The following is a 16,175-nucleotide window of genomic DNA, read 5'->3' as shown; positions in this document are numbered from 1 at the left end:
TAGCACTTTAGGATACACTTTAGTAGCCATTTCGGTGCCAATTAACAATATAGCTGATCTTTATAGACTTAATTTTAAAGTTTCATCTTGGTTCCAGTCAACGCATTATATATAAAATATATAAAAATATATCTAGGGTGATTCACATCACTATCTTTCATTAATCAAATGATGAAAGAAATTAATCTTTAGGAAAATGAGTTGACTGGGCATATCATGGTAACAAGTCCATTGAACAAATTATAATTTAACTTCAGTTAACAATTTTATGAGAATTATGGGAGTGTTTGCCTTTGAGGATACTTTTAAGAAGCATCATGAGATTCTTTCCACATATATTGCTGTTGTCTGTATTTATCTGATGAGGAGAAATACCAGTTTAAATAAGTCAACGTAGTGACATTTAAAATCAGTATGAGTAACTTTTAAATCCCTTATAAATTTTAGAAAATCGTTTATTCTACAGATGATTAGTTTTCAAAACTGGGATATATCTACCCCTAACTATACACTGAGATTTTTCAGGTGATATAAGGGCACAGACAGCTTTAAGGGAATCAGTTTCTAGCCTGGCTGCTACCTTGTTTGTTTTTGTGTTCTCTTTTCCAATTTCTCTTACACATTACGCCTTGCCATATTGAATTTCTCATTGTGCATTGATCCAAGGTATAAAATCCTGCAGGGTCCCAGCCAGTGGGAACCAAAAACTTGCTCTTGAAGGAGAGTTCATTGAATGCAAAGCAAAAGGGTTTTTAAAAGCAGGAGGTAGGGTAATTATGTTAAAAATAAAAACTCTTAGTAGCTAAAATGTCATGTCATATCTAACTATATCTTGCCATATCTAGGAATTAAGAAGTGAGATCATTTACAAGGGTGAATATTAATTTTTTTTAAAAAGGACCTCATCATTCATTGGACATTAGAATAAAGGAGAGGGGAGGCTTATGAAGTTCTCATACTGTGGGGTACATGTTAGAAACGGTTACAGATTCTTCCAGATGCTTCCTGTACTTCAGACTGTGACATTAACATGTATATACGTTTGACTTTAAAAATGAAGTTAGACTTTCTGAGAAATTGATCTAGTTCTTTATTTTGACAGTGAAGATTGGCTTTGTCAATGTAGTTATATGACAGATATTTTTCATAAAATAAGCTAAATCTGAAGTTTATTTGTTTGGTGAAACATATTTAAATCACATCTACAATGTACAGTATCCCAAAAAGTACATCCTTCATAACTACTTAAACATTTGAAATGATCATGTAAAAATATACAAGAGGGTACATAGCATAGGACTGCTGTGAAACTTATTTTCGCTGTATAAGAGATGAAGAAATGCATATATCTACCTAATAACTTAAAAGAGGAAAGAATCCTTCATTTTACAGCACTTTAATTTCCATGTAGAACATGCTTTCCGTTATAGTTTTGGTTAAGTCTGTATCTTGTATTTTTAAAAGTTATTTCTGTTAGGCATTGCTGTTACATATTCTTGATGCCAGAGATATACAGTTATATCTTTTTGCTTTGCAGTCCATCGCTGATGGTTTTAAAGAGGCAGTTCGTTATGTCCTTCCACGCCTTATGCTGGTGCCTGTTTATCATTGTTGGCACTATTTTGAATTATTAAAGGTAAGGTGAAGCCTTCCTCAGCTAAAAGTACCTGCATTTATGAGGCTTAAGAACTAGTTTTTTGGGTTTTTTTTGTTTTTTAAAGAGTTTATTTATTTATTTGACACAGAGAGAGAGAGACACAGCGAGAGAGGGAACACAAGCAGGGGGAGTGGGAGTGGGAGAGGGAGATGCAGGCTTCCCGCCGAGCAGGGAGTCCAATGCGGGGCTCGATCCCAGTACCCTGGGATCACGACCTGAGCTGAAGGCAGACACTTAACAACTGAGGCACCCAGGCACCCCTGTTTTTTTTTTTTTTTTTAAGATTTTATTTATTTGAGAGAGAGACTGAGCATGAGCAAAGGGGAGGGGCAGAGGGAGTGGGATAAGCCCAGGGAACCCGATGCGGGACTTGATCCCAGGACACTGGGATCATGACCTGAGCCAAAGGCAGACTTTAACTGACTGAGCCACCCAGGCACCCCAAGAGCTAGTTTTTGATCTGGTCATATTATTTTTAATACCTTTCATAAAAATAAAGTATTTTAAATGTCTACCTTCTTTCCCATGGAGAAAAGCCTATACTTTTTATTTTCGTATCATTTCCAAGTGGTAGATAGAGGAAAATATGTCTTTATCTGCCATTTCATAATAAAATTTCAAAGTACTAACATAGATTACTTTTTTCATTACTTTTTGGAGGCACACAGTAATAGTGATTTAACTCTTATGTAAGTAATTCATAACTTTTATGTATAACATTGTCTAAATTTCCGTCTTGTTTTAACTTATTAAGAAAAGCACTTTTAAAGTTGACTTTTTTTTTTTTTTTTTACCATGCAGTATAGTATTCTTCCTCTCTTAGCTAGGACCCAAGCAACATCTAACAAAAAATTATGGTAAAACTTGAACTCTTTTTATTTATGTATGTATGTATTTATTAAAGATTTTATTTATTTACTAGAGAGAGAGCGAGCACAAGGGTGGGGAGGAGCAGGGGGAGAGGGAGAAGCGGACTTTGTGCTGAGTGTGGAGCGTGACGCAGGGCTCAATCCCATGACCCCGAGATCATGACCTTAGCCGAAATCAAGAGTCAGATGCTTAACTTACTGAGCCATCCAGGTGCCCCATAATTTCAAAATATCTTGCTCGGTAAAATTTTCTTCTGCAACTCTTTAAATTGCTTTTTAGAAGCTAGACATCTTTCTGCCTGAGTATTTTGTATCTCTTCTTTAGGATACCAAGTTGTTGGTTTACAGACAAACTTTTTAGATTTTTTTCCATCTAACTCTTTAGTAATAATATTAAAGCCAGAATAACTCTGTATCCTGTAGACACCTAGACAAGGAATTCATTTGGTGATTTATAATGAATAGCTATCTCAAGAATTCTTTTTTATGAAGTCTTATTACCCATAATGTGTGATGCTGAAGCTCACTAGCTTTTGAGCACAAATAGATGAACAACTTGATTCTGAATATCTCTATGGAAACTAATGGATCCATAAAGAACACATAAAAATGATTGCAGCCTTCATATAAATAATACCTTGGCTGCCCCAGATGTATGTTTGGATTTCTAAAATTTTTTGAATAATAATCATGTCTAATTGGAAGTCCTGTCATTAGTCTTATAACTTCCTTCAAATATTTGCCAACATTTAAAAATTCTGGTTTGACTTTATAATTAAAGCTTATTTTTTTTCCCTGTCTGGATGAATGGTTTTTAAAATCTTCAAGGTTGATCTTATAGCAACTATGTCTGCACCTGAGATCAGGACATTAACCATGATGGCCTGACTCATCCTGAGGCCTTAGCTACTTTGCCACCAATTAATCACTAGACTACATGTCCTCTTAACCATTGTAATTAGGACTAGTAGAGTCGGTCAGCTAATTAAAATAAAGAATCAGGGTGCCTGGGTGCCTCAGTCATTTAAGCAGCCACTCTTGATTTCAGCTCAGGTCATGATCCTAGGGTCATGGGATTGAGCCCTATGTTGGGCTCTGCCCTCAGCGGGGAGTCTGCTTGAGAATTCTCCCTCTCCCTCTGCCCCTTCTCCAACTCCCATGCACTCACATACTCTCTAAAATAAATAAATCTTAAAAAAATAAAGAATCATTAAAAATATTTTATACATTTTATTTAAATAACCACAAAACCCCTATAGATAGAGATTTATATGTATTTATGTGTTAATCAGTTGACTTAGGGTGAAATCTTTTCTTTGAACATGAATCTTTCTTGCTTACATCACAAAAATTATCTTCTGTGATTTCTGTTTTCCATTTCTGTTTAGATGGTACATGAATTTGAAGATGTTTGTAAAACAGTCTTGAGTGCGGAAACCTAGGGTCTTAGAATTTTTCCAAATCTTTTATAGTATCTTCCTTATGCCTTTTTAACGGAGCTTGCCTTTAAAATTACTTGATTGAGTTTTCATATAAATATCTTCTTTTTTTTAGAAAAATTTTATTTTATTTATTTTAGAGAGGGCAGGAACAGGGTTTGAGGCAGAAGGAGGGAGGAAAGAGAATTTCAAGCAGATTCCACAGTGAGGGCGGAGTCCAATGTAGGACTCAATCTCATGACCCTGAGAGATCATGACTTGAGCCTAAATCCAGTTGGTTGCTTAACTGACTGAGCCACCCAGGTGTCCTTATAAATATCTTCTTTTATACTTCTATTTCTTTGACTTATATAATGAGTAAATTACATAATTATAAGCACAACTTGCATAAACATATTTAGAAGCATCTATTACTGGTTCTCGGTAAGCATACAACTCAATTAGTGGGATCACAAGGGCCTAAATATTCTACAGTGTGGTCCAGTTATTAGCATTTATTGTCCTTGGGAATCAGTCTTTATGTTATACAGTGGAAATAAGAAATGCATTTAACTTCATGACTGTGATACTTTTGGTTTTTTAAAACATTAATTTATATGTCCTTGGGAATCAGTCTTTATGTTATACAGTGGGAATAAGAAATGCATTTAACTTCATGACTGATAATCTTGGTTTTTTAAAACATTAATTTATTTGTAATTGTAAAATACACATGGCTATTAGCCATTTTAAGTACACTGTTCAGTAGTTAAATATATTGGTGTGCAGCCAGTGTGATTGCACATTTGGATTGCTTCTACTTTCTGGCTATTGTAAATAATGCTTCTGTGGGTATGCAAATATCTCCTCAAGAGCCTGCTTTCAATTCTTTTGGATATAGACCCAGAAATGGAATTGCTGAATCAGATGGTAATTCTGTTTTTAATTTTTTGAGGAAACACTGTACTTTATTCCATAGCACTATACCATTTGACATCTCTACCAATAATGCACAAGCATTCCAGTTTCTCTACATCCTCATCAACACTTGATATTTTCTGTATTTTTGGTTTTTGATAGTAGCCATCCAGGTAGATGTGAGGTGGTATTTCATTGTGGTTTTGATTTGCATTTCTCTTCATATGCTTGTTAATCATCTGTGTAAGTTCCTGGGGAAAAAAAAACTTAAGTCCTTTGCTATTTGGTGGGGGGGAGTTGTTTGTGTTTGTTGTTGTGTTATAGTTCTTTATATATTCTGGATATTAATACTTTATTATATGTATCAGTTGCAAATATTTTCTTCCATTTCTGTAGATTGCCTTTTGTGATATTCTGTGGCTCAAGTACTCATCCAAAAGAAATTTCATTTCATGTTAAGCTTACTTTGGATGAGAACCATAAGAAAGAAGGCTGGACCAGTGTAATTTAAGGCCGTCACATTCCTTAGGGAGTAGAAAGCACAATCCTGGAGCAGTTTTAAGCCTGTTTCAATCTGAAGTATTTCCTTCGGTCATATACCAAGGAAGATTTATTTGTGGACATAGCATTTAAATATTATTCAAGTTTTATTTCCCAGAACCAGAATTTATGATAAACAAGATAGAAAAATAACTACGTAATTGAGAAATTATAGCATATTACATATAGTTTACTTGAAATTACCTTTTTTTTTTTTAAAGATTTTATTTGACAGAGAGAGATAGCGAGAGAGGGAACACAAGCAGGGGGAGTAGGAGAGGGAGAAGCAGGCTTCTCCCCCGCTGAGCAGGGAGCCCAACGTAGGGCTCAATCCCAGGACCCTGGGACCATGACCTGAGCCAAAGGCAGACGCTTAAAGACTGAGCCACCCAGGCGCCCCATTTACTTGAAATTATCTTATAGTACATTGTTGGATTGTTGTTATTCATAGCAATACTTTAAAGTTCATCTTATTGGCAATATATTTCTTTTTTGTTTTTTCAAACGTAATCCTTTTTAAAAAGGATTTATTTATTTTAGAGAGAGAATGAGAGAGAGTACAGAGGGGTCGGGGCAGAGGGAGAAAGAAGCTCAAGCCCACTCTGTGCTGAGTGCACAGAGCCCGACTAGGGGCTTGATCTCACTGCTGTGAGATCACAACCTGAGCCGAAACCTAGAGGCAGGCGCTGAACATACTGTGCCACCTAGGCACCCCTCAGATTTAATCCTTCTGAGGTTGATCACAAAGTACTTTCATTTTATGTTTTTTTCTCAGATAAATTATAGATTTTTTTTCTTAAGGTATATTTAATCCTTATGTAAGAGGAACAAGAAAATAATTCATTTCCTGATTTATAAGTGACTTTATAATATATTATATTCCAACATATTCTATATTTATCCTTCTGTTGGTAAGAACATATCTGGTCGCAGTTCAATATTGACGTATTCAGGGCCAAGTAACATTATTTTTTTTCTTTCTTTTTTTTAATTTTCTTAAAAGTTTGTTTGTTTGTTTGTTTATTTGAGAGACAGTGTGTGGTGGGAGGGGCCGAAGGAAAGAATCTGAAGCAGACTCCCTACTGAGCGTGAGCCTGATCCCAGAACGCAGAGATCATGACCTGAGCTGAAACCAAGAGTCTGTTGCTTAACTTCCAAGCCATCCAGGCGCCCCTCAAGTAATATTTTTTAACTCTCTGGTCATTCCTTGGAAATTTAGTCATGGAAGGAATAAAAATTCTCTTAAGAGAACTTAATCCATCTTAATTTAAAGCTTAACAGGAAGACCTATTAGTAATAATTCTAATGAGGTTCATTGGGAAAGATAAGCCAATATTTCCATATGAGACGACTGAGTTTCTTTAGGTAATACTTTTACCTTTTACTTTGAAACAGAAAAGTTACAAAAACAGTATGGTGTGCTGCCTTCACCTGGATTCGCTAATTGTTCAAAATTATGTAACATTTGCTTTGTCATCGTCTTTGTGTTCTTGTGTGTGAGTATATTATAACGTTAAGAGCTTGAGTCGGGCTAAGCTCAGGTCTTGATCTCCTGGGTCATGGGATTGAGCCCCCCACATTGGACTCTGCGCTCAGCAGGGAGTCTGGGATTCTCTCTCTCTGCCCCTCCCCCTGCTCTCTTTCTCTCTCTATAAACAGATCTCTAAAAAAAAAGAGCTTGAGATAATCGCTATTGAAATTAATGTTCTGACTATTGAAAAAGACTACAAGAAATATTTTGCTACTTAATAAATACTCTTTCAGTGCTGACACATCATTCAAGGATGTCCTAGGGAATAATAATGCATTTAATGAATTGAATTTCCCACCAAATTTACTAAAACACTATTTTTATGAAAATGTAGAGAGAACTTTATTATTACGGAAAAAGAATCGATCACATGTATTATTTCACATCAAGACTGAACTCCCAGTATAATGAATTAGAAACAAATTTATGATTTATTATAATTTACCTTTAGGCACACAGACATCCACAGTAGATACAGCATTTTATAGGAATTCAAGAGAAGCATATTATTTCAAGAAGTCTCATAGAGTTAAGAAAAAACTTACATGAAGTGTTAAATCTTGAGCAGGATATACTTATAGACAACTAAGGAGAGTAATGATTATCAGGTAAGCAAGGAGTTTATTCTTCAGTCAAATTCATAAGATACTGCACCTAATGAGATATCACTTCCACTTTATTGCTTAGTTTAGGTATTATTGAAAGGGCATTTATTCTCTTTGACCTCTTTTCTAAAGCACACCAAGTTCATTTTATTTCTTAAAATGTGTAATTATCCAGTTTGTTTTAATGTTGACTCATGGTCACCAGATTTAGGCATAGACCAGTATTCTGCATAGTTGTGTGTGGTGTCATTGTGGAAAGGCAGTGTAGTGTGTGGCAAAAAACATGGACCATGATATCAGAATTTCTGGGTTTGAATACAGACTCCACTGTTCATCTTGGGTGAATTACCTAACTTCTCTGTGCTTTGGTTTCTTCATCTGTAATATGTATAATGATAGTACCTATCTTACCAGAGTTGTAACTAATATTAAATAAGGTAATGCATAAAAGAACATGCACAGAGTAAAAACTCAGTAAATGTTTGTTATTTGTCTAAACACTTAACAAAATTATGAATATTTATACAACAGTTGTTCATTCTAATTACCTTTGGGTACCTACCATGCAGGTACTATACTAAAAATGAATAAAACCTATGCCAGACTTAAGGAGTTCATGGCTTAGTGAAGAAAATGAATATTAAATAATCGCAACAAATAAATGTAATAAGTGTCTAAGAAGTAGTACTACAGAATCGCTGAGGCAGGAATAACTAACCCTGTCTAGGGAAGTAAGAAAAAAATTAATATGGGTGTTGAGCATATAGGGATTTATCCTGCTATTCTGGTGTGTGTATGTGTGTATGTTATTTGCTTTTGCGAGCAATGAAAGACAAATGTTGAGGAACTATTGCAGATTAAAAGAGATAATAAATCACAATATATGTAAATCAGATCCTTACGCTGTGCCATGTAAACTTAGGTAGTGCTGTATGTCAATTATATCTTAATAAAACTGGAAAAAAGAGAGAGCCAGTGAAATCATGACTGTGTCCTGTACTGGAGGGAAAATTACTCTAAAGGACATTACTGGGACATTTGACAAAATTGGATATGCACAAAATTAGATAATAGAATTTCATCAATGTTAAATCTCTTGAAATTGATCACTATACCGTGAAAGAGTATCTGTGCTCTAAGATGCACTGCTGACGTATTAAAGGAGTGAAGGGGAATGATACTATTTGAGCGTAATTTGTGTATCACTTGAGCTTTCCTCATATTCCAAAAACAATCTCAAAACTATTTAGCAGTGGTTCTTCTTCCTTAGCAATGAACCGAAAGGGGATAGCATCACAAACTACTCTCAAATAGTTCAGGGGAAAAAACGGTGCACATATACTCACACATGGACTAATGACGCCTATGTAGCAAAATGTTTAAAGTTGGTGACTCGTGGTATACAGGAATTATTTGCATTTTTTAACTCTTGTATAAATTTGATATTATTTCAAAAGAAAAAATTTAAGGGAGAGAAGGGGAAAAGTTTCATAGAGAAAGAGGCGTTTGAGCTGCCATAGAGGCTCATTCACCAGGTGGAGAAGGAGGGCCAGAGGCAGATATGTGGAAAGCCATAGAGATGTGAAGGAGCATGGCTTATTTGCAAGTAGTTCAGTATGGTAATTTCTATGTCAATATAAGATGTTTAGAATACATTCTTTCAAATGTCTGTAGACAGCTGGATATTTATTTGATGTTTATTAAATCTCACTGATTATTAAAATTCAGGAAATGTTTAGCAAATTAGTAGACTAAGATTATGGCAGAGCCACTGCTTTATCTGCTTTGATCACTAGGAAATCCTATGCTTGAAGTATCCTGAAATATCCTTTAAATACCTTTTTTTCCTCACTCCTTGACAGCCTTTAACTGTAACATGGATATTTAGAAATGACATGGCCATTTATGTGTAACAGTTTGAGCAGTCTTAAGACCAAATAGACTGGGCGCCTGGGTGGCTCAGTTGGTTAAGCGACTGCCTTCGGCTCAGGTCATGATCCTGGAGTCCCGGGATCGAGTCCCACATCGGGCTCCCTGCTCGGCGGGGAGCCTGCTTCTCCCTCAGACCCTCTTCCCTCTCGTGCTCTCTCTCATTCTCTCTCTCTCAAATAAATAAATAAAATCTTAAAAAAAAAAAAAAAGACCAAATAGATGTAGAAATTTAGTATCCTCATACACCGAAATAAAAAAGCAGCTCTCAGAGAGCCTGGGTGGCTCAGTTGGTTAAGTATCTGACTCTCTATATTGACTCAGGTTATGATCTCAGGGTTGTGAGATCAGGCCCCGTGTCAGGCTCTGCCCTGGGCTTGGAGCCTGCTTAAGATTCTCTGTCTCCCTCTCTCCTCCACCCCTGTTCTCATGCATGCTCTCTCTCTCTCTCTCTAAAAACAAAACAAAACAAAAAACAAAAGCAGTTCTCATTTTGGTAGAATCTTATTATTAAAAATAATTTGAAATTTGGATCAACAAAAGTAGTAAGAAAAAAACCTATAGTTAAGCATTTTATATCATCAATATCCACATTTACTAGGAAAATATTTTAGAGTAGAGCTGAGAAGAATTTTTGTAAGAAATCTTTAAAGCAGCAAAATAAGTGATTTTGCCAGTAATTTTCACCTTTTGAAGTCAGAATGACCAAGCACTGATACTTTTCCAAACTTCTTTTGGTATTTTGCCTGTTTTCCCTTCATCCTTTCAATTTTTTATTTCATAATCTAGAGATTAGATTTTAATGATAGTCACTTAAATTATTAAATTGCTGATCTTGTGATAGCAAGACTTCTACATGTATCTCAAAAAATATCAGATGGCTCTGTGTTCTAGAGAATAATTTCTAGGATATATACATGAAAAGTAATGGACCTAGGGAAGCCTGACTGGCTCAGTCAGAAGAACATGCAACTTTTAATCTCGGGGTGGTGAGATTAAGTTCCATGTTGGCTGTACAAATTACTAAAAAATAAATAAGCTAAAAAAAAAATAATGGACTTGGAACTCAAACAGTTTTTATTATTCAGTTCCTTGCTAAGGAATGGGAATCATTGCTAAATAGTTCTCAGACTGTTCTTGGAATATTAGAAAAATTGATCACAGAATTTCTAGTAAGGTGGTTTAAAATCATAAAATAGACTTAAATTTTTAACAATTTTGAGAAGGAAAAAAATTTTCAGAAAGAAGTGATTATAAGTTTTCCATGTTCTTGCATAAATGTATTTTTGTATCTGTATAATCTGTATGTAATATCTATATAATTCTCCACTTTGACTTCTTCTGTCAAATTGAACATTGGAGCATCATCCAATCTGAATTATTTATCATAAGCTAAACTTTCTTCCACTTTGAGAGTGAGATAGAAGAAAAATTTTTGGATAAATCCAGTAGAGCCAGAGTTGTTAGAATTAATGTGAATTTATAAGCCTTATTTTAAGGGTTAATGAGATAGAATATTAACTTTCATGGCTTCTTGATACTTACTACAATGGTTGAATTTTATGTTGTAAAAAATATCAGTTGAATCTCACAGGTGCTGTTTTCAGAAAAGTTTATGATGGATTGGGGTGCCAAAGTTAGCATACTTGATGATATTGTATAGCAAAGATATACAAGCTTTTAGGCATTTCTGAAACTTAAGAACTTAATCATTAGAGAATATGAAATAATTTGTGTGTTTATCTCATTTGTAATTATTAACAAAAACAACATAAGCTTCATGTTTTACATATTTTAAACTATTTTTATGTATCTGAAAAATGTCCAAATGGTGTTCACAGTTGCTTTTTTTCCTGATTGCTGTGGCAGTAGTGCTTTATATCTGTATTATATTTACATATGTAGAAAGAGAGTTGGTTTTGAGAGATCAGGTATACCTGAATAAAATTACAACTGATTTATTAAGTATATTTAAATTCATTTAGAGTTTTACGTAATAGTTGTTGCTGTTTCCTCTTTAACTACAAGAAAGGGAAAGAATTAAGCAATGCAGGTTTAATTTTTGTTTGCTTTTCTCAGCAATTGAAAGCATGTAGTGAAGAGCAGGAAGACAGAGAATGTTTGAACCAAGCTATTACTGCTCTTATGAATCTCCAAGGTAGTATGGACCGAATTTACAAGCAGTATTCACCTAGACGCCGACCTGGGTAATTGCATACTGTTGAAAATATGAATGCTTCTGCATATTTCATTTATATCTGATGCCTCATTTTCTAAAGAAGTGTTATTTGTAGTGATAACTTGCATTCTTGAAAGTTATACTTTTGTTTTACGTTTTTCTTTTGGTCTTTTGGTTGTGGAAAATCGGCATTATCTTATTGTTAAGATATATTTAATAAAAACTTAAAAGATAAATCTAATAATTATATGTTATACAAGAAATTTAGGATTCTTTGTAATTTTAGTTCATATGGCATTTGGAATGAAATACAGAGTTTCTCTAGTACTTCTCTTTCACAGTAATGAAATTGAGGCATGCATCAGTTGTGGCAAAGTTAGTAGAAGAAAGTAAATGCTGTGTGCAAAATCTGGTGTTTGGTTATTTATAATATTGTCACTTGATTTGAGGTAGTCTACAATTAAAGAAATTTGGGTTGCTTAGCCATTGAAAAAGCTAAATTTCTTTATTTTTTTATTTTATTTTTTTTTAGGGATCCTGTTTGCCCTTTTTATAATCGTCAGTTAAGAAGCAAGCATCTGGCTATTAAAAAAATGAATGAGATTCAGAAAAACATAGACGGATGGGAAGGCAAAGATATTGGACAGTGTTGTAATGAATTCATTATGGAAGGTCCATTGACACGAATTGGTGCTAAACATGAACGACATATTTTTCTCTTTGATGGCTTAATGATCAGCTGTAAGCCCAATCATAGTCAGTCACGCCTTCCAGGTTATAGTAGTGCAGAATACAGATTAAAAGAAAAATTTGTCATGAGGAAAATACAAATATGTGATAAAGAAGATACTTGTGAGTGCAGACATGCTTTTGAGTTGGTATCCAAAGATGAAAACAGCATAATATTTGCTGCTAGGTCTGCTGAAGAGAAAAATAATTGGATGGCCGCACTTATTTCTCTTCACTATCGTAGTACACTAGATCGAATGCTAGATTCAGTGTTACTGAAAGAAGAAAATGAGCAACCATTGAGATTACCAAGTCCTGAAGTGTATCGTTTTGTGATAAAAGACTCTGAGGAAAACATTGTTTTTGAAGACAGCCTGCAAAGTAGAAGTGGAATCCCCATTATTAAAGGAGGAACTGTAGTGAAATTAATTGAAAGGTTAACATACCATATGTACGCAGGTATGTGAAACTCATTGCAAGGGCTTAACATAGAGCTGAGAATCTAAAGGTTTTCAGGGATGTTCAAAAATGCTTGAGGCATGGAAAAAATAGATTGCCTCTGAAATATAAAAAGAATTCTACAGAATCAAAAGGAATAAATAACTAATTAAATATCCCTAAGATATAATATTGTAGGCTTCATTAATTATTAAATATTCATAAAAATTGTATGAATCTTGAATCAGAAAACAATCCTCATTTATCAAGAAATACCATGATTGACAGGAAGACCATGGTGGGAGGAACCAGAAAAAAGAAAAAGGAAGGCCTCCAAAATATGCTACTTTGAATTAATGAAACTGAATAAATTGAACATACAACCTGTTTTATACTCTATCTTTTCAGATCCCAATTTTGTTCGTACTTTTCTTACTACATACCGTTCATTTTGTAAACCACAGGAATTGCTAAGCTTACTGATTGAACGGTAAGAAAAATATTTATTTTACTTCCATTACCATTTCATAAAAAGTTAACTATTTTGTTCCTTGCAAAGTGGTGACTACATAGCATGTATTCAGGTTGTTTTTGAACATAATTTACTTGGCATTAAATTAGTACTATTACTGTTCTCTTCAGTGTGCTCATTAAAATCTCTGTTTATAACAGGTCTCTCCAGATCTTAGCAATATTTATAGTGGTAATCAGAAAGACCCAATTTTGAATATGTATTTTAATGATTTTTTTGTGCAATAAAACAATACTTCCTTAAAAGAGACTTTTTTACTTGTCACTTTTTTAAATTTTTTAAATTATTTTTTGGATGAACAAGATGATTTTTTTTATAGTGATAAGGGAATAAAAAAGTAGGTTGATATGCTAGCATGGGTGGTCAGGGAAGGCCTCTCCAAGGAAGTGACCTTTGAACTGAGACTTGAGAAACAACGAGTCAGCCACATAATGCTCTGGGTCAAAGTGTTCCAGGCAGAGGGAGCAGCAGGTGCATGGCCCCAGATATAACTGAGCAGAGGAGGCAGGACACAGCAAGAATTGGCCTGTTTCGCCTCTGGCGGGCACGGCGCAGCCTGGCCTGCTGGGTGTCGGATGTCGTGTGAATTGATGGTAGCAGTTTAAAATAATCCCTGCCAACGGAACCCACTTCCTGGGCATTGACCGGAGCGCAGGGCAGTTCTCTCTGAGGACCCTTAAAGGGCTTTTCGAGCTCCGAGAGCCAGTGCTGCAGCCGGCTCTGGGGTGCATCGGGGAAATCAAGACATAATGAAGAGGAGGACACAGACGAAGGCTATGGGAAAATTCTGTTCTTGCCAGTGGCAGAGCGATTCTGCCCGCTTTCACCCACTCTACAGGAGGGGTCGGGGGGGGGGGGGGGGTGGTCCAGGCGCGCTACATGAAGGCGCCGTTTTAGGACCCGCCCCCAGAAAGCCGCTCCACCCCCCCACCCCACCCCACCCCACCGCCCCGGGAGGACAGACGGGAGGGCGACACCAAGCCTGGGTGCTGGAGTGTGTGGCTGCCTTCGGAGCACTTTTTAAATTTTTTTTAAAGATTTTATTTATTTGAGAAAGAGAGAGAGAGCACGAGCAGGGGGTGGGGTAGAGAGAGAGGGAGAAGCCGACTCCCCGCTGAGGAGAGAGCCCGATGCGGAACTGGATCCCAGGACTCTGGGATCATGACCTGAGCTGAAGGCAGATGCTTAACCGACTGAGCCACCCAGGTGCCCTACTTGTCACTTTTAAACAGACTTTTTATTAAGGAAAATTTCAAGACCTATAAAAGAGTAAATAGAAGGGTATAGTAAGCCATCATCCAGCTTCTGTAATGACCAGCCTATGTTTCATCTGTTTCCCTACTGCAACACCCTAACCTCAGGATTATTTTGAAATAAATCCTAAACAATATATTTTATCTCTAAATATTTTCATTTGTATTTCAAAGGTAAGTATTCCTATTAAAAACATAATCACAGGGGCCCCTGGGTGGCTCAGTCGTTAAGCGTCTGCCTTTGGCTCAGGTCATGATCATTGAGCCCCTCATTGGGCTCCCTGCTCGGTGGGAAGCCTGCTTCTCCCTCTCCCACTTCCCCTGCTTGTGTTCCTGCTCTTGCTGTGTGTCTCTCTGTCAAATAAATAAATAAAATCTTAAAAAAAAAAAAAACCATAATCACAATCTGATTATTATACCTAAAAAATTTAACAGTTCCTTTATTATGATTAGTTTTTAAAAATTAAATTTTGGATTGAATTTTTCTTTTTTAGATAGTATCTGGGCTCCAAAATAATTTTGTTTCACATTTAGGGGCACCTGGGTGGCTCAGTCGTTAAGTGTTTTGCCTTCCGCTCAGGGTGTGATCCGGGGTCCTAGGATCAAGCCCCCCGTCAGGCTCCCTGCTCAGTGGGAAGCCTGCTTTTCCCTCTCCCACTCCCCCTGCTTGTGTTCCCTCTCTCCTTGTGTCTCTCTCTGTCAAATAAATAAATAAAATCTTTAAAAAAAATTTTTGTTTCACATTTAAAAAATTTAGTACCAGAATTTTATTTTGATCTGTGTCATTATGTTGTACTATGAAACTAAGTTTACCAGACTGAATCACTGTAATATGCTATGAAGATCTACTCAGTTGCATGTCAGTGTCCAAAATAAGGAAAGCACATTTCTAAGACTTATATTTTAGCTATTTTTCCTATGATTGGGCAAGATTTCTTTTTTTTGTTTTAGCTTTGATTGTTACCTTACCCACTTTCTGTTCTTTAAATATTGTTTAAAATTCAGTTGGAGGCTTCTCTTGTATTTATACTCATTTAAGGAAGTTTATGTCTACTTTCATTTTAATAAAATAAATATTAAGGACAGATTATTAAATATGCCGTCTGTTATGTTAAGGAGGATATACTCCTTACAGATTTTATGTTTTTTTTCAAATTTTAATTATTTTTTAAAAGATTTTATTTATTTATTTGAGAGAGAGACAGAAAGAGCACAAGTGGGGGGAGTGGCAAAGGCAGAGGTAGAAGCAGACTCCCCACTGAGCCTAGAGCCTGACGCAGGGCTCAATCCCAGGACCCTGTGATCATGACCCAAGCTGAAGGCAGACGCTTAACTGACTGAGCCACCCAGGCGCCACCAGACTGTTTTTTTATATAGATTGATCTTTTCCATTGACCTTTTCTATAGATCAGTGCTAGTTATTACTTTTTTTGATAAAAGTAAGAATATTAAACCTTCCTACTGTAAAGCTGGAGGGCAGTTTCTTACAGTATGTAACACTTTAAAAAAATTGTTTTTAAAGATTTTATTTGAGAGAGAGAATAAGAGAACAAGTGAGGAGAGGGGCGGAGAGAGAG

The 16,175-nt window shown here is 35.7% G+C and overlaps 1 protein-coding gene across 3 annotated transcripts in view; it reads left to right on the top strand.

Annotated features, from left to right (window-relative positions):
- Window positions 1–16,175, top strand: part of SOS2 (SOS Ras/Rho guanine nucleotide exchange factor 2) — an 81,416-nt gene that overhangs the window by 35,604 nt on the left and 29,637 nt on the right. For all 3 annotated transcript variants that reach the window (XR_012378981.1, XM_073895177.1, XM_025870094.2), the window contains 4 exons: window positions 1,538–1,636; window positions 11,547–11,674; window positions 12,179–12,834; window positions 13,222–13,303. Coding sequence is in view for 2 of the 3 variants with exons in the window: in XM_073895177.1 (XP_073751278.1) it covers window positions 1,538–1,636; window positions 11,547–11,674; window positions 12,179–12,834; window positions 13,222–13,303 (965 nt within the window). In the remaining variant the exon portion in view is untranslated. The remainder of the gene's footprint in view (window positions 1–1,537; window positions 1,637–11,546; window positions 11,675–12,178; window positions 12,835–13,221; window positions 13,304–16,175) is intronic.

The sequence above is a fragment of the Callorhinus ursinus genome, unplaced genomic scaffold, assembly GCF_003265705.2.
Source record: "Callorhinus ursinus isolate GAN/ISIS: 27379988/994484 unplaced genomic scaffold, GSC_fseal_2.0 scaffold8, whole genome shotgun sequence".
NCBI classification, from domain to species: domain Eukaryota; kingdom Metazoa; phylum Chordata; class Mammalia; order Carnivora; family Otariidae; genus Callorhinus; species Callorhinus ursinus.
The sequence above is the reverse complement of the archived record's forward strand: the minus strand, read 5'-3'. Positions and strand labels throughout refer to the sequence as shown.